The sequence below is a fragment of the Wyeomyia smithii genome, chromosome 2 (assembly GCF_029784165.1).
Source record: "Wyeomyia smithii strain HCP4-BCI-WySm-NY-G18 chromosome 2, ASM2978416v1, whole genome shotgun sequence".
NCBI lineage: Eukaryota > Metazoa > Arthropoda > Insecta > Diptera > Culicidae > Wyeomyia > Wyeomyia smithii.
In genome coordinates this window covers 187,468,110-187,486,545 of record NC_073695.1, presented here as the reverse complement: position 1 = coordinate 187,486,545, position 18,436 = coordinate 187,468,110, and the positions used below count along the sequence as shown (strand labels likewise).

Genomic DNA, 18,436 nt, shown 5'->3' with positions numbered 1-18,436 from the left:
CAAAGATGGGTATACCATCTACCAGAGCTGCGGCAACACACTCACACGAGCTGGGCACAGCTTTTATTGTGATGGGTGAAATGCAGAAGCGCGTGATTGGGTGGTGGCCAATCGACAACAGAATGTGCAAGTTGAGGATTAGAGGCCGTTTCTTCAACGTGAGCATAGTTAACGTGCACAGCCCTCACCTAGGAAGTGACGACGACGATAAGGATGCCTTTTACGCGCAGCTAGAGCGCGCATACGATAGCTGCCCAAAACAAACGCTCAGGTAGGCCAGGAGGAGGAATTTAGACCGCTTATTGGGAAGTTCAGCGCTCACCGGCTAACGAACGAAAACGGCCTTCGACTAATTGACTTCGCCGCCTCCAAAAACATGGCCAGACGTATTACCTACTTTCAGCATTCCCTCACATATCGGTACACCTGGAGATCACCACATCAGACCGAATCACAAACCGATCACGTTTTGATTGATGGAAGGCACTTCTCGGATATTATCAACGTCCGAACCTACCGTGGCGCAAACGTCGACTCTGACCACTGTCTTCTGATGGTCAAAATGCACCAAAGACTTTCGATTGTCAACAACATCCGCTACCGTCGCCCGCCACGGTATGACCTGGAACGACCCAAATTCCCCGAAGTCGTTACTGATTACAAAACGTGATGCGATATAAACTGAAGCGAAGCAGCAGAACCATTTGTTCCGGGACAAAAAGCGCCGCCTGGAAGAGATGGAGTGTGAGGAAATGGAGCAGCTGTATCGTGCGCAAGAAACACGTAAATTTTACAAGAAACTGAACGCATCCCGCGCCGGCTTTGTGCCGCGAGCCGAAATGTGTTGGGATAAGGATGGAAGAATCTTGACGGAGGTGATCGACAGGTGGAAGCAGCACTGCAATTAACACCTGAATGGCGCAGAGGCAGAGGACCAAGACGGCAGGAGGAACGACCTCGTCAGCACAGTGGATGAGGGAGACATTCCGACCCCTACGATAGGTGAAGTTAGGGATGCACAAGACTTTGAGGTCTGGTAAACTTCGCCCCCGTACCAAGTGCATCATGTACAAGACGCTTGTAAGACCAGTAGAGTAGTTCTCTACGGGCATGAGACATGGACAATGCTCGAGGAGGACTTGCAAGCACTGGCCGTTTTCGAACGACGTATGCTTAGGACTATCTTCGGCGGAGTATGTGAAGATGGCGTATGGAGGCGAAGGATGAACCACGAGCTGGCGCAACTCTCCGGCGAACCCAGTATCCAGAAAATCGCGAAAGCTGGAAGGGTACAATGGGCGGGACATGTTGTAAGAATGCCGGACAACAATCCCGCAAAAATGGTGTTCGTCTCGAATCCGGCCGGTACAAGACGTAGAGGTGCACAACGAGCTAGGTGGTCAGACCAAATGGAGCAAGATCTTGGAAGTGTGGGACTTTCAAGAAACTGGCCTGGTTCGCCGTTCATATGTACCCGGTTCTTATAAAGGAGCGAAAGAACGAACGGCTCACGAAAAAAACACGGTTCTTTGAATGCACATGGATACATCAAGCCAAACGCAAAGCAGATACCGGGACTAGAGTTCTACGTTGCCAAATCACGGTTCGATGTCCCGGAAGACATAAGGAAGAAGAAAGTGGACAAATTCGCCAAAAATACTTGCTCTGGCAGATCATATGCCAATGCGGTAAACATCAGCGAAATTTACCACACCGATTGCCTCCAGAAGCATCTGTTGCCCTTCTTGCGGTCCAACGGAGACCAGACATTATTTTGACCGGACCTGGCTTCATGCTATTACGCGCGATCACCGTTGGACTGGTACAGAGACAATAACGTTGTTTTTGGACCAAAAACCGCCAAACCCCCAAATTTACCAGAGATTCGTCCGGTGAAAAGATGTTGGGCCGAAGTCCTAAAACCGTCCAAGGTGTTAAAGAACGAGTTGATGTTGAGAGAATAGAAATGAAATGGAAAGAATGTAATGAGGGGTCTTAAGGGAAAAGTGTGGGCTTTCAGCGATGGAAAGGAAATTGAACAAAATAATTATGCCGAAACATGATCCATATGTTTTAGATCATTTCTTGAAAGTTTCAAGAAAATCCGACTTAAAATAAATATTTGGCGAGCACGTTTGTCTGGCGCATTATTCCGAGTACAGGCCTTAAAGCTTGAACGTGAAGTTGGAAAGGTTGGATGTAAGGTAAATACATCCAAGACTACTGGCAGGAAGCTTAGCGTGATAGGGATCGTTTGGATAAAGTGTGCTCGGAGATAAGTTTGTCTACCGCTATCATTGGTGACATCGGATAACTACTGTAGCAGAGGAATTTTAAGACGTATCATTGCCGGAGATCGCGACTTCAAAAGACCACAATGTCTGCTACAATTCACCTTTGTACTGAAGGGTGTCCCACACCAAACTGCATCACAGAAAAACACGCTGTTGAAAATTACCTAGGTGACCGATTCTATTCAAACTGTCAGACAATAAAATATAACCCATCAAAAACTTTTGGCATATCTACTTCATCTAACTCCAATCCCAAAACCGTACGCTTGCACCTTACGCTTCCCACTTTTTCAGATTTGACCTTCTTGGGATGCTTCATAATGCCAGCTTTATAATTGTCCAGTATTTTTCCATGGATCTCTTCTTCGCGAATATATTCACAAAGCCACCTAGAGATCACATGACAAACTTACAGATAAGCAAATCGGCCACGCTCTTAACGGCGGGGGATTCTTCTCCGATATTATCAACGTTCGCATACACCGTCGTGCGAACATAGATTCGGACCACTATCTAGTTGCAGTATGCATGCGCTCAAAACTCTCGACGGTGTATAGCACGCGTCAAAGTCGAACACCGCGACCCGACATCGAACAACCACGGGATCCTATAGTTACCCAGGGGTACGTGCAGTAGCTGGATGAAAGCGGTACTTCCAACGGAAGAGCAGATGGGCGCAGGCTCTCTTGAAGTTGATTGGCGGTCATACGATTCGCCATAAGTAACACGGCTATAGCGGCCCCGAATCGAAAAGAACGACGGGTTTGATGGCGAATACAAACAGTTAGTAGAGGAGAAGAATGCAGCACGGGTGTGAATACTGGAACACCGCACGAGAGCGAATGTGGAACGGCCCTTCGAAGAAAAAAGCGGAGGAACGAGATCACGAAGTGATGGAGCTACGATGTACTGGGTTAGCAACACCCGTAAGTTCTACGGGAAACTGAACAGCTCAGGCAGAGGCTACGTACCACAAGCTGAAATGGTTGGAAGGTGGAAACAGTATTACAGCCAGCATATTAACGGCGATGTTACAGCAGACAAGGTGGGTGTGGCAATCAATCTAGGAGTACGTGCAGATGACGACTGGTTAAAAAACAACAAAGGTGCTGGCAGTGACCAATTACCAAGCGAGCTTCTAAAACACGGCGGTGAAGCACTGGCTAGAGCGCTGCACTGGGTGATTGTCAGGAACGGGGAGGATGATACCTGTCTCATCTACAAGAAAGGCAATATGCTTGATTGTAGCAATTATCGTGCAACCACGTGTGCCGCCTACAAGGCACTCTCCCATCTTCTATACCGCCCCTTATTACCTATTGCAAAGGAATTCGTGGGGAAATACCAGATAGCATGCCTGGGGGTTTTTGCCACCACGGATCAAATCTTTACACTGCGGCAAGTACTCCAGAAATGCCGCGAGTACAACGTAACCACGCACCTTCAGAGTGGCATATGACACAAACGAACGAGATCAGCTATGGCAAATTATGCACATCCTCCCCTTAAGAGTTCCAATATGAGGCAGAAAGTAATTTAACATTCGCTTGTTGGTATTCGCGGTATGACGACCTATTTGAAAAGGATGCTTCTAGTTTAGATGACGAGGCCAAGGTACGTCTACTTTTACGGAAAATGGGTGTCATGGAACACAAGAGGTATGTCAGCTCAATACTTCCGAAGTTACCAAAAGATTTTAGATTCGGCCAAACGGTAGAAAAATAAAAGGGACTTTTTGGCGCCAAAAAACCTGTTATCAGCCGACGGTATAGATGTCTCCAAGTTTCCAAAAACCCAACTGAGGACCACATTGCCTTCGCTTGCCGGGTGAATAAATCCTGTGTCCATCCTGTGTGAACTAGGAAAGCTCACCGAAGAAGAGTTTAAGTGCCTGATATATGTGTGTGGGCTTAAATCTGAAAGTGATGCCGAATTACGAACCAGACTTCTTTTCAAAATCGAACGAACGAGACAACGTTACTCTCGAGCAGTTTTCGGAGGAAAGTCAAAGATTGGTCAACTTGCGATATGATAAGGCAATGATTAAGTGTACTTCTAATTTCGGTCAAGTGAATGCAGTGAAGCAGAAATTCATGGGGCGACATTTTAGGAAATCAGGATATGTAGCAGCCAGAACCGATGTAAGTGAAAACAAAAATAAGCCAAAATAGCCGTGTTGGTTTTGTGGTTCGTTACATTATGCTCGAGATTGTACCTTCAGAAGCCATAAGTGTTCCGATTGTGGTCAAATGGGACACCGAGAGGGTATTGTTCTAGTGTAAAGAAATCGCGAGAAGCAGCAAGAAAGCGAGGGAAGTATTTGGTGACCAGCAAAGTGGTTACCGCAAATTTGTGCAGTGTGGAAAGTCGAAGAAGATTTGTTTCTGTTTCATTCCCTGGAGGTGAAATACAATTGCAGCTTGATACAGCGTCCGACATAACAGTGATCAGCAAGAAGATTTGGCAGAAGATTGGAAGTCCAGTGGTGGTTCCAGCTACAGTGAAAGCAAAGACAGCTTCGGGAAGTGTTTTGACGTTCATAGGTGAATTTTGTTGTGACATTAGCATTGCGGAGAAAACAAAAGAAGCAGAGATTCGAGTAACTGATAAACAATTGCAACTCCTCGGATCTGATTTAGTAGACAGTTTTGATTTCAGTATTCAGTCAGATAAAACTAAAAGTATTCAGTCAGATTGATCTCTCCGACGCGTTTCTGCAAGTGTAGGTTTGTGAAGCGAGCCGTGGATTATTACCACAATATCGGAAACGATGTTTATCCTGGAATTCAAAGGAAGCTATGTTTACTGGCCTTTGCTCGACGAAGAAGTAAGCGCCTTCGTCAAGACTTGTCAGCATTGTGCGTCAGTCGCACGGTCTCCTCCTCACGCAGAACCGGTTTCTTGGCCTAAGGCAACTGGACCATGGCGACGTGTGCATGCTGATTTCGCTGATCCAGTCGATGGTGAATGTGTCAGATAACGGAACTCAGTTCTCCAGCGCTGAATTCGCTTGCTTTTGCATGGCAAACTGAATCAAACCCATAACAACAGCCCCAATCCATCCACAGTCAAATGGACAAGCTGAGCGTTTTGTAGATACGTTCAAACGCACTGTCAAAAAATTCAAGAGGGAAGAGGAGCTATCTAAGAAGCCTTGGACATTTTGTTGCTTACGTGCCGAAGTACGCCTAGCCGCTCCTTGCCTGAAAATAAATCCCTGTCTGAGGTTATGTTTGGTCGGCAAATCAGAACGTGTCGCGAGTTGCTCCATCCACCAGCTATTCATGAGCCAGATTCAGTTGCAGAGCCAGGCAAACAAACAAGGAATTTCAACAAAGCCGATCTAGTTTATGCCGAAGTATACACGCAAAACAGTTGGAAATGGGCTCCTGGTATTGTACTACAACGCCTGGGTGATGTTATATACAATGTGTGGGTTGGAGACCGTCGAATGCTGCGTTCATACATTATTCAGTTGCGAAGCCGAACCGTAGCTGATTCAGTCTCAAATCTGTCAGCTAATAATTTGAACAAGAAACTACCTTTGGAGATATAGCTTGAGGCCTGGACTTGGCCTAAGCCTAGTCCAAACCCGCAAGGTTCGCATCCAACTCCAGCAATGTCATCACCATCTGAAACATTGCCATCGTCATCTGAAACATTGCAAGCCTCTACGCCAAAACAGTCATCATCCACTCCACGGCGTGAAGAGCCGCGCAGTCATGTATTAACACCGTTGTCATCTGTTCAGTCTCCAACAACGTCAACGTCTACATCGTCCGCTTCAACCGAATTCGAATCAGCAGTGGGATAGGGATCGAAGGCCGCCGAAATGGTTTGATCCGTACCACCTTTATTAAGAGGGGAGATGTTGAAGACAACTGTAGCTGTCGGAGTGCCCCCCATTTGTGAGTGCACTCCCCACGACGCTGAGCTCTCGGAAGACAGTTTCTGTCACTACGACGATGCTGGTAGGCGCATATATGAGGAGAAGAACAATGGTCATTGTTAATTGTTGGCTTCCGTTTTAAGCAGTCGTCGAGTCACGATATTTTAAGCAGTAATAAATGTTAATGTTAGGTAATTTGATGAATCCGCGTTTGACATACCGTATTGCAAAGGCCCGCTTGCGATCCAAAACTAACAAAAAATATTGAGCATTTGAGAAAGGTTCGTTACCGGCCCCCCGACGAAGTTTTCTGATGATGCCGAAACAAGAGCGTTGTACGGTCTTCAAGTCAGCTTTTCGAATGCATTATTTTATTCTACCGATCAACTGTTCACAATTCGTTGATCTCCAGTTAGTTTTGCACCGAAGGAACTCAAAATCCCAAAGAAATCATCGATTGGACGACACTGAGGTGGATTCGTTGGGTTGCGTATTTGGGGTACAAATGGAGTCGAGTGGTTGTTCAGAAACGTTAGTGTTTTTTGACGTACTGTGATATTTTTTCTCGCCAAAACACATACTTTTCATCTGTATGGTGGTTTGGAAGAAATAGAATCATAATGTTGTTCAAACATTCGTTCTGGTACATATTTTGATTGATAGCCAAACCATTAGGCTTGAACCACGGTTTGACAAAAATGAAAAAGTCCCTTTCTGTCCACTACACTGGCCGGTGTTCCACTACCTTTTTGGAGGATTACAGTTGAGGTTCGCAGGAAGCCATACACAAAAGAAACCGGAAGATTCTCGCTTTCAAAACGGTTTAACGGTTCAAAGCTCACGAACTTTTCGCTAAAATTGTTGTGCAGTTTATAGCGAACCGTACAATGCGCGTAGGTTGGCGAATAGTTGGACACGTGTCACTTGAGATTCTATTGTGGTCATTCACCTCTGTCCAGCAACTCCTATCCCAACCTCCACGTGGTGCAGACCGGGACACGAGTAACCTTAGCGGAGATCGGGTAACCAGCCCCCGGAGGAAACTTTGGTCGTATGACTAACTAAGGAGGGGGAACGTAGGCGTCGTTTCCCCATGTTAGGGGCGGCGTACAACAGCGTCTGATCCGGAGCGGGCGACTGAATCATGAAACGTGATGCCTCGCCAGCTATATCAAAGACGGCAGCCCCGTCGCGAGACTAGGTATCGCAGCCCTAGTAGGGCAGCATACCGAATATTAAATACTACGAACAATCCAGATATAAATATGGAACAGAATAATCGGCATGGACCTAGGCGAACGAAAAAGGCCAACGATTATTGGAAACTCGGTACTTGGAATGTAAGGACTCTACTCGAACCGGCAGGAGATTGCAGCTATCCAAGAGGTGCGGTGGCCGAAATCGGGAGAACGCGAATTCCGGGCAGTAGATCCTATTACGGACACTTTATTTAAGTACCACATCTACTATAGCGGCGGCGTGAAGGCAGAAAGAAGAGTCGGTTTCGTGCTAATTGGAAAACAGATGAACCGTGTCATTAGATGAGGGCCGATCAGTGACCGTATATGCGTGTTGAGAATTAAGGCCAAATTCTTCAACTACAGCCTAATAAATGTGTACGCACCGACCTACGAGAAACACGATGACGAAAAGGAGCCTTTCTATGAGCTCCAGGAAAAGACATACAATTAGCGTCCAGGACACGATATAAAGATTGTCATCGGAGATGCAAATGCACAGGTCGGGCAGGAAGATTTCTTCCGCCCCGTAACTGGTTGGGAAAGCTTCCACTCTACTACGAACGGCAATCGCCTGTGGCTTGTTAATTTCGCTGCAGCTAGGGGGATGGCTATCTGTAGCACTTGTTTTGCACGCCGGAACATACGTAAGCACACCTGGGTGCACCCGAACGGAGAGCTTTGCTCTCCAATTGGCCACGTTCTGATTGATGGACGGCACTTTTTAGACGTTACAGACGTGAGGTCGTTCAGAGGACCGAACGTTGACGGATCACTATCTCGTAGTAGCAGAAATCTGCGCCAGGCTGTCCAACGTGTTGAAATCCAAGGCAACAGTTCGATTCAGCACTACAGCGCGAAAAGTGTTGGGTACAACTGCGGCAGCTGCGTCCAATGAGTGGTTAGACGCTGAGTGCCAGCGAGTGACGGAGGAGAAGAACCGCGCCAGGGATCACATGTTGGCCACGGCTGTGACTCGTCAGAGCGTGGGTAGATATCGAGATGCTAGAGCCGCTGAAAAGAGACTCCATCGCCGGAAGAAACGACAGCATTGGGAGCGTATTCTTGCGGAGTCGGAAGGTTACTTCTCCAGGCACGATGCGAGGAGCTTCTACAAAAAGGTCAGCGGAACCAGGAATCGAAACGTGTCAGCCCCTGTCATGTGCAACGATAGGGAGGGGGACCTGATAACCGATAAAACAGAGGTGGCCAGGCGTTGAAAGGAACACTTCAGTGTGCTGTTGAACGGTGAGGGAAACAGTGGAGTCGAAAGGAGCAGGATGACTATTGAGGATGATGGTCAAGCTGTGGATCCACCATCCATGGACGAGGTGAAGAAAGCAGTGGAAGAGCTGAGAAACTGCAAGGCAGCTGGAAAGGACGGCATTCCCGCCGAACTCTTCAAAGTCGGGAGCGAACAGCTGTATCGTGCCATCCATCGGATCATACTGAGAGTGTGGTCTGATGAAGAATTGCCCTCGGGCTGGCTTGAGGGTCTCATATGCCCGATCTACAAAAAAGGTCATCGCTTGGACTGTACTGCCGTAATCTCGCAAACTGACGTAAGCGCCAAAGTGGCCGATTTGTGTTTTTTGCGATTAAATGATAGAACACACCAAACTGGACCTATAGGCACCGAAATTTTATCAAAAGTGCATAAAAAAAGCGTCAATTATTCACGAAAACGAAATGACTTAACCGCCATTTCTACTCAACGTGACGTAAATCCAACCCAACTATGTCAAATTTTATCAAATTTGGCATGTAGATGTTTTTGGGAGCAGGAAATATTTCTATGGTGGTACGACACCTCTCTCTTCTCTGCAAGAGAAGGGTTACGTCCAGTTAAAACACATATTTGAAACAATTTTTCCCAAAATAGCTTAAAATGATCCAAATGATGCCCAGGAGCCAAGAATTGCCCCCAGAGACTATTTTGTATTCTAAGATGGCAACTTCTGGTTTCCTAATAATAGACCAAAATGGCCAAATACCACCTAATATGCGAATTTCAGCAATCAGAATGATACCCAGAGGCCAGAAATTAAGCCTTTTTGAAATCCAAGATGACGACTTCTCTGCCGTGGGCTGGGGTTTTGACGTAAGCGCCAGAAACACAAAATCGCTCCAGAAGCATCGCAGTACTCCTATCTCATCGTCATTTCTATATAAAATGGCGCTAACGTCACTTCTTGTCTTTGATAATTCTCAGCTATTTTTCAATATTTTTAAAAACGGCAACTAGCTTTTTGAAGTGGGCTATTTATACTATAGTATTACGTAAAAAAATGAAATTTGAAAATTTGGCGTTTACGTCAAAATCCCAGCCCACGGCAGTTCTGCTCTCTGGAAAACATTCCCAAATTATCTAAAACCACTCAATATGGATAAATCCCGAATCGGGATGATTAACAGAAGCCTACAATTAACCCCAAAGAAGACCGTGTTAATCTCCGACCAGGGTTTCAGCTTAGCGGGAATGAAATCGAGGAAGTTGGCAAGTGCGTGTACCTAGGTTAACTGGTGGTTACCGAGAACGACATTAGCAGAGAAATTCGTCGAGGTCATATGGCGGAAAATTGTGTCTTTTTTGGATTCCGGAGGACGCACAGCTCGAAAAAAAACTCGCCGCGGAACGAAGTTGACTATCTACAAAACTATGATCATACTGTAGCCCTCTAAGGCCACGAAGCTTGGTCCATGCTCGTGAACAACTAAAGCGCACTTGCTTTTTATACGGAAGAAGTGCAGATGGGAGATGGTAGAGGTCACGAATGCTATTATATTTCATACTAAATTCATTTCCAAAAAAGTATTCTCGAATCGCGACTATTTGCCTGATTATGAAAAAAATGTTGAGCGACTTGTCGCATACTACGATAAATGTACGTCAATCGGTTGTAGAAACAGTGAAATAAAAATCGCTGTTTCTACAACGAAATTCTCTCCCGCATCCTGTTCCACAGACTGAGGCCGTTGCAGGAGACCTTTGTTGACGAGTACCAATGCGGTTTTCGAGGGGGACGCTCCACGACGGATTTAATGTTTACCTTGTGACAAATCCTCGATAAATTTCGAGAATTCAACTTGCAGACGCACTATCTGTTCATAGACTTCAGGGCGGCGTACGATTCAGTTAAGAGAAATGTGTTATGGCAGATTATGATCGAACATGGCTTCCCAACAAAGCTGATTAGGCTGATACGTGCCACCATTGAAGGTTCCTCATCAAGCTTCAGGATAGCCGTTGAAATATCGCACTCTTTCGTGACGTTAGATGGTTTGAAGCAGGGTGACGGGCTGTCGAACTTATTGTTCAACATCGCATTGGTAGGTGCTATACGGAGGGCTGGTATGCAGAGAAGCGGCACCATCATTACGAAGTCGCACTTGCTTCTAGGTTTTGCGGATGATATCGACATTATTGGTATTAATCGTAAAGCAGTGGAAGAGGCCTTCGGATCTCTCAGGAGGGAAGCTGCGAGATTAGGGCTTGTCATAAACTCTGCCGAAACGAAATACATGGTGGCTGACAGAGTGCGTGGTAGTCCGTCGGAGGTTGGTGCTGCGGTGGTGCTAGATGGGGAAACATTTGAAGTAGTCGACGAATTTATTTACCTGGGAACATTAGTGACATGTGACAACGAGGTTAGCCGTGAGATAAAGAGGCGGATAGCAGCCGCAAACAGGGCCTTTTACGAATTACGTAACCAGCTAAGGTCCCGCAGTCTGCAAATCCGTACTAAACTTGCACTCTATAAAACATTGATTCTTCCGGTGGCTCTCTACGGCCATGAACCATGGACGTTGAAAGAGGCTGATCGGCGAGCTCTTGGTGGTTTTGAGCGTAGGATTTTGCGGTTAATCCTTGGCGGCAATCTAGAAAATGGTGTTTAGCGCAGACGCATGATGCATGTGTTTGGTGCAGACGCATGTACCAGGCATACCAATCGGCGGATATAGTCAAGCGGATATAGTCAAGCGGATAAAACACGGCAGGCTTCAGTTGGCTGGGCATGTAGCGAGAATGCCGGATGAGCGTCAAGCGAAGGCTATATTTAGCAGGAATCCCGATAGAGGCCGTCGACTTCGGGGTAGACCCCGCACTCGGTGGATGTGTGCTGTCGACGAGGATGCACGCGAAATAGGTGTTAGGGGCGATTGGAGGATAGCAGCCCAAGACCGAGAGACATGGCGACGTATTCTGGATTCGGCACTAGATCGATAATCGGTCTGTCGCCTTAAAATTAAGTAACAATGCGCTTGCATTCCCCTCGTTTGGACGCCATTTTGAACCAAACTGAGTATGCAAAAACAAAACAAAAAATACTGGCATAAAGGGGGAAGATAGAGCTTTCATATACATATTCTCATTTCTCTCTGAGCGTGTTTGTTGTGGAAGAAAAGAGCTTCAAAAAAATTTCAGATTGTTAGTTGTCACCCGTTAGTATCGAAATGTAATGCTGAGCATTAATCTAGATGAAGACGGTGTCGAAGAATAAAACAGTTTTTTCATACAAATTATCGTCAGAGGAGTTAGTCAGCGGGGAAACCTGAAAATCAGTTTGGATTATTTGCCTCGAGAGTCCAATCCTGATATCAGCAGCAGATAGCAAACAAGTCAAAAGTTCCAGTCTGGGAAGATCTCCATCCCAATCAAGAAACGAACTCGATGCTTCACGCGGTCGAATTTTTGGTTGGTGAAGATCATTATTTCATCATGCTGGTAAAAATTGTTTGCAAGTGTTATTTTTAAGTGTTTGCCAAACACAAAAAAAAAACTGAATTTTAGTGGCTAGGAGTTCACATTCACATTCTCGAGCGTATCGTGCCTCGAACTAAACAACTAACTCTCCTCGAAGTGTACTATTGTTGATACTGTGTAAATATTTTGAAAGGATGATCAGACGGATACCTTGGCGATGATGGTAATTTCCCTCTGATTGAGATAACTAACCGAGCCTTATCAACAGTTCATTTTTTCAGTTAATTTTACAACTCAATTACCGTGGTAGCTACGATAATAGGAGATTAAAATCTTAGCCGAGATACGGGAAAAACTATAAGTAAGTGCTCACCTGGTATTGTTCTGCTTAGTAGTGCCACGAAAGCAGCGAAATCCGCCAACATGCAGATATTTGCACAGGTTTTTGTTTTAGCGCTTACAGTGAGTGCTGTTCTGGGGCGTAAGTGGAATTGTAACACGTGAATATTACGCGCTCATGTGATGTATTGTACCCATGTCATTTTAATTTAGATTTTTATCTGTGATACTTTCATGGCACGAAAACAATCGTTCTAGGATGTAATGAAGATACTTTTTGGTTGTGGTGGTGGAGGAACATCCAATACTTATTCCAAAGATTGAAAAAGTTTAAGTAGTTCATTTTTTAGAGTTTCAATGCGTCATGTGATTTTAGCTTCATCTATTATAAAATCATGAGTTTAGTATTTATCAAACATAACGTATAACGACCACATCATTACTATCCACATAAACTAAAGTTTTCGGTTAGTTGGTTACGGGTGAGTTTTTCCCAAGTGGGGAATACCCAGCTGAGTTTTACGTTTTTGTTTCTATTCTAGAATGCACGGTCAACATCAGAGATAACCTCCAGTCACCGGAGCCAGTGTTTTTCCAAGGAACTCAACTGTGGGCTCCGGTTGGGCCAGCACTGCTGTGGAATTCCTGTGAAACCACCAGAATTTCATGCCAGAGCGGAACGCTGAATGGATGTAAGATGAAAAATGTGGTATGATTTCTTATCCAAACGAATGTCAGAGTTTTGTTTTTTAACTCATAGTTGATACAGCGAATGCCGACCTCACCTGTCAGTCTGGCACAACATTCACCATTGGAGGAACGTCGGTGGATTCGTCTAGTTTGACCTGCTCGCAGCGCATAACTGGTCAGATAGACATCACGACCGACTCATGTGGGAATGGCGCAGGCCAAATACGAAATATTGGATTTACAACAGCAGAAGGTTCACTTGTGACTTACATTCAATCATGCTACAATGTGAATACGGCTTCAGTGATCTACACCCGTCACATAATTCCCGGCAGGGCGATTAGTTGTAGGTTCTCTAAAATATTTCTCAGGAAAAATGAAAGCTTTACAGAATTGAATTTTCAGACGCAATCAGTGAATCATATCGACCATCGTTCAAGGTGGCTGGAACCGCTGGACATGTGAGTCCGGCAACTTCCTACACAACAGCGCAGCAGAGTATCCGCTTGGCAACTTTGCTAGGCTCACAGGAACAAGCGGATCAATTCATTACGACGAGTTCTTATATGTCACGGGGTCATCTAGCTCCTGATGCAGATGGAATCTTCCGATCTTGGCAATGGGCCACCTATTTCTATGTAAACGTAGCTCCGCAATGGCAGGTTAGTGAATTGAGTATCATTTGAACTACAATATATTTACTAACTCAACTTGTTTTCCTCAAAGGTTGTCAACGCCGGAAACTGGTTGGTAGTGGAAAATGCTGCTCGGAACATTGCGGGCCGTCTGCAAGAGGACGTGCTTATATTCAATGGAGCTCACGATATCATGACACTGCCTCACGTCAATGGACAAGCTATTCCGATTACCCTTGAAGCAGGTGGCATCGAAGCACCCAAATGGTACTGGAAAATTATCAAGTCGCCCAGTACGAATTCCGCTATAGCGTTAATCACCAACAACGATCCCTTCCGGACAAGTATGCCGGCCGGGGAGATGCTCTGTGCAGACATATGTAGTTCATACGGATGGGACAATGCTAATTATGCAAACTTCGCTAGAGGATACACTTATTGCTGCACGGTTGGTTCTCTAATGGCTGCTATACCAGCAATTCCATCTGAAGCCGCCGCTTCGAATGTGTTGAGTTTTTAATTGATTTTCAACGGATGGCATGATTCTCGAACATGAAGCAGTAAATTTGTGGATTAATGTGAAACGATGTAGGGGATTCATCAGGTAGCTCAACGTAAATTTGATAGTTTTTCGACGTAACTGATTACGGCAAAATAAGACTTTTTTTCAAGATGTAACACGTTCCAAACGTCTTAGTTTGAAGAACACGTGCTTCATTTGTTAGGCCTTACTATTTTAAAGAGGTGTTTTGACTGGAATATTGGATTACTCTTTTAGAAGCAGACGACCAAAAAAATTCGGAGATGATCATCTGTTTTAAACCGATGTTTTGTGTTTAAATTGCTTTTTTTCAGTGTAGGACTTGATATATAATTTTTTCCATATTTTTTTATGAAAATTCAGACAATTTCCTAAAAGTTACTTATAGAACACTTTTTTGTAGAATTTACCGTTTTTTGAATTATATTGATTTACAAAAAATCGGCAAAAAAAAATTCGCCCTTTTCAGAAGACAGTCTAGCCTAATTTTGGAAAAAATAAGTATGCAGAGATGCTCAATTAGGTGATGTCTTCACACCCAAAAAGTTTCAACCAATTCGGAGAGGGTGTTGCCAACCGCGGGTTCATTTGGTGCGAAATCCGTCCTATTCGAACTCAACGTAAACTTTCTAGTTCGGTTTAGAAGCTGCTTTGCATGTTACTCGGAGTTTATTCAACAAATGCTAACTTGAAAGTACGGTCAATTACTTAAAAATTGAGCTGAATAAAATTCTATTCATGATTGTTAGATTGGCTGAATAGTCCATGAATTCTACTTTTATTCGAACTATTGGTTACTTGGGTTATGGTTACTAGAAAATTCATTTAGGTCTCTGAAAAATGTTGGTGGGTAGGGGCACCAAAATTCACACAAATGGTTAAAAAAAATTCCATGTTTTTCCAGTCTGAGCTTAGGATCACATCTGTGTTAATCAGTGTGGTTCTATATTCAAAACTGTAAATAATTGAAATCTTTTTCTCATGAACATTGAATACTGATTCCAGTTTTCTTTCATACGTCGTAGTTCAAAAATGTTTTTCATACGTTGTAAAACAACTAATATGTTTATATACCTAGTTGGAGGATTGGGAGAATGTATGAATTCAATTGATAGAAAAAATGAAAACACAGTCAGAAGATATATTACAAATATATTGAAAAACACTAGGAAAATGAAAGACAGCCTACGTATTTATCATATTGGTTTGGGATCTGTATAATGGCTGTACAAACGTACATGTGGACGTTTGAGGCCGGTTAGTTGCATATACTGCATAATTGACGATCCCCTAAGGGGCCATCCACATACCACGTGGACAGCTTTGGGGGGGGGGGGGCTTGGCTAATGTCCACGGTCCATACAATTTTTTTAGAATTTATATGGGCAGTTGTCCACGGAGTGGGAGGGGGGGGGGTCAAAATTGTTGAAAATCTGTTCACGTGGTATGTAGATGGCCCCTAACTAGTCTGGGAATACGATGCTGGTTCAACAAGCCAGTCATCGTCAGTTCGAGTTCCTGTTCGGGAGAGACTGTTAGTGTAGTTAGTAGTATCGTAGTGTTAGGTAGTAGTATCGTAGCACCAGCCCCGCAATTGTCCTTTACATTGAAACTTGGCCGCGAAGTCCATGTACAGTCGAATCCCTATATAGCGACATCTCGGGGACCGTCGTTATAGAGTAATGTCGCAATAAAACGAATATTTTTGAAGTAGAATACTTCTCTCAGGAAGTTCGGCTACATAGGGATGTGAAATGAAAATCTAAAACTTAAAAAAGTGAGAAATATGTCCAATTTCAAATGCTAATAAATCGGTTAGTTTTCGATGGATTTCCTTCGTTTTTGCAGCAATCGATTAGAAAATCTTCTATTATTCCTACCAAAGGCATGAAATTGCAATTTTATCATTCGAACTATTGTACTATTGAAAATTCTTAAGCCTTGTCAAAACACAAAATTCGACCTCTGATTGGTCGTTTTACCGCGCTTTCCCAAGCACGGTTGGCAGAGTTATGGACCTAGTAAATTGGGAATGCATCATTTGGCCTATATAAGAGCTTCATCAGATAATAAACAGACATTTCATCGGATATTAAATTGAACAACTGAAATTTGAAGAACACAAATAAATATTTGAAGAGTTAATATTTTCTCGTTTTGCGCTATAGTCCAAAGTTAATTATCTTCATCTACATGCATACTCTGACTATTATTACGTGTTTGCGTCGCTTAGTGTTTGGCTACGGTCATGCAGAACGCAAATAACGGCGCGATGCGATTCGGCAAGACGAAATCTGTTGAACTGTATAGCTCTACTTCGCCTTAAAAAGAGTTGTACATTTCACCACGGTAAGGCGAATCGCATCGCGCCGGCATTCGCGTTCTGCATAACCGTAGCCTTTGTTCCGTTCCCGTTTAATGATGTCTTATTAAATGTGCATATTACGATTCGGCCGCACTTCAACTTCTCATTTGCACAAAATTTAAAAATATTCAATGAACTTCATTCAAAATATCAAACAAAAAGAAATAACAATACTACCAATGAACGGTCAACGTTTATTTACTTGAAAAAATGACTGACACGCAAGCAGCCGGGTTATTTTTCTTGTAAAAGTATTTTACTTCAACCTTGCGGTTGTGGCTTTGCATACAACCTTCTTGTGATTTTTATATAGGGTATCGAACGTCTTTGTCAGGGGTTTTCTTCGGCAGCTTTTTGCATAAGATTCCTGCTGAAAACCTGCCGCAGACGTTCGATACCCTATGTAAAACGGCAGGAACTATTGCGAATAACGACATTTGTCGATAAAAAAATTGTCGTTTTAGAGGGATTCGACTGTACAATAAACAGAAGGTCAAGTGCCAATGGTATAGCAACAGTCATTTTCCGGCTTATTGAATTATGCAAACTGCATTTTCACAGAATTTGCACTTCTTTAATTAAAATACTATTGTGCCGGCTTCGATTCACAAAATACGCATATATCAACCAGCGTTTATCAAATGTGAATGCGCATTCTGGTCTACATATTGCAATGGCAAAAATACGATTGAAATTCGTTATCTCTTATTATTTATGTCTGTATATTCGGCTACAATTTTTTTGTTTATGACCAAGCGCGAAAGCTAGCTGTATAGACCAGGGATAACTCATTACACGGATTTTTTTTGAATGGCTAAATGGATCATCAAACTCATCGATTGGTTTGGAGGAATTGATGTCACATCAAATGATAATCTTTATTGTACAAGGAAGTACCCTGGAGATCCACAAAGGACGGAATGCTGTCACGATATAATAGAATGACGTGTTGGATTTCAGTGGTGGGCGCCGCTAACTGAAAATTTAGCGATGCTAATCGCTAATCCGCTAACTGGAAAATTTAGCTCGATAATCGTTAAACGCTAAACGCATATTAGCGGAACTTCCGCTAATCGCTAATAAAAACAAACGAAAATAATTGCTTTTGAGTGCTATTTACAACAAGAGGTTCAAATTTCACAAAACAGTCATACTTAAGGCTTTGTGGAAATAGGGAGAAACAAAAGTGATTCTCATGTTTTTAGAAACTCAAATATTGTTTAGATAAAAAAAGTAGAACCGAAATTGCCTAATTTACAGCGCATTACAATGTTCAGAAACTTTTGACGTTCCAAATATTTAATCTAGATCACTTTGAGCTTGTTCTCTAGAACGCTCCTGTGGCTTATACGTTAACTGGAACCCCATTCTAGAGTAAAAAGACTGTAGCACTTGTGTCGTAAAGAGAGGAATTCTAGATAATGAAACTTATGTTCCAAAAGTAACTTCTGTTGTAAGGTGCCTACCACTGTTGGATTTGTAGGACGTCAAGATTCGAACTTGAATGGTATAAGGAAACTTCAACATACCAACATTTGCACAAGCCTCATAGTAGATTTCTTGTCAATTTATGGATTTTTGGGGTTTCAAATAATTTTATAAATAATATCCCTCTGTTGAAGTTATTTTTTTTTTTTGGAAAACTCAAAGGTTTTTTGAGATGAACTCTGAAAGAAAAGCCCAACTGCTCATCATTTTATATTTTTTTTCTTTTTTTTTCGAATGGAGAAACACTATTGA

General features: G+C 43.5%; 1 protein-coding gene across 1 annotated transcript; it reads left to right on the top strand.

Annotated features, from left to right (window-relative positions):
• The first annotated feature begins 12,526 nt into the window (after window positions 1-12,526).
• Window positions 12,527-15,455, top strand: LOC129723411 (uncharacterized). Its single transcript, XM_055677611.1, has 5 exons — window positions 12,527-12,607; window positions 13,008-13,157; window positions 13,226-13,501; window positions 13,561-13,817; window positions 13,882-15,455. The coding sequence occupies exons 1-5, from the start codon at window positions 12,550-12,552 to the stop codon at window positions 14,308-14,310; spliced, it is 1,170 nt and encodes a 389-aa protein (XP_055533586.1). The 5' UTR covers window positions 12,527-12,549; the 3' UTR covers window positions 14,311-15,455.
• The last annotated feature ends 2,981 nt before the right edge of the window (window positions 15,456-18,436 follow it).

Bases quoted from the DNA above. Each gene is read 5' to 3' on its own strand.
- LOC129723411 (XM_055677611.1), top strand. From the start codon at position 12,550: ATGCAGATATTTGCACAGGTTTTTGTTTTAGCGCTTACAGTGAGTGCT. The intron at 12,608-13,007 runs GTAAGTGGAATT...TTTCTATTCTAG, and splicing joins AGTGAGTGCTGTTCTGGGGC to AATGCACGGTCAACATCAGA. The intron at 13,502-13,560 runs GTAGGTTCTCTA...TTGAATTTTCAG, and splicing joins TCCCGGCAGGGCGATTAGTT to ACGCAATCAGTGAATCATAT.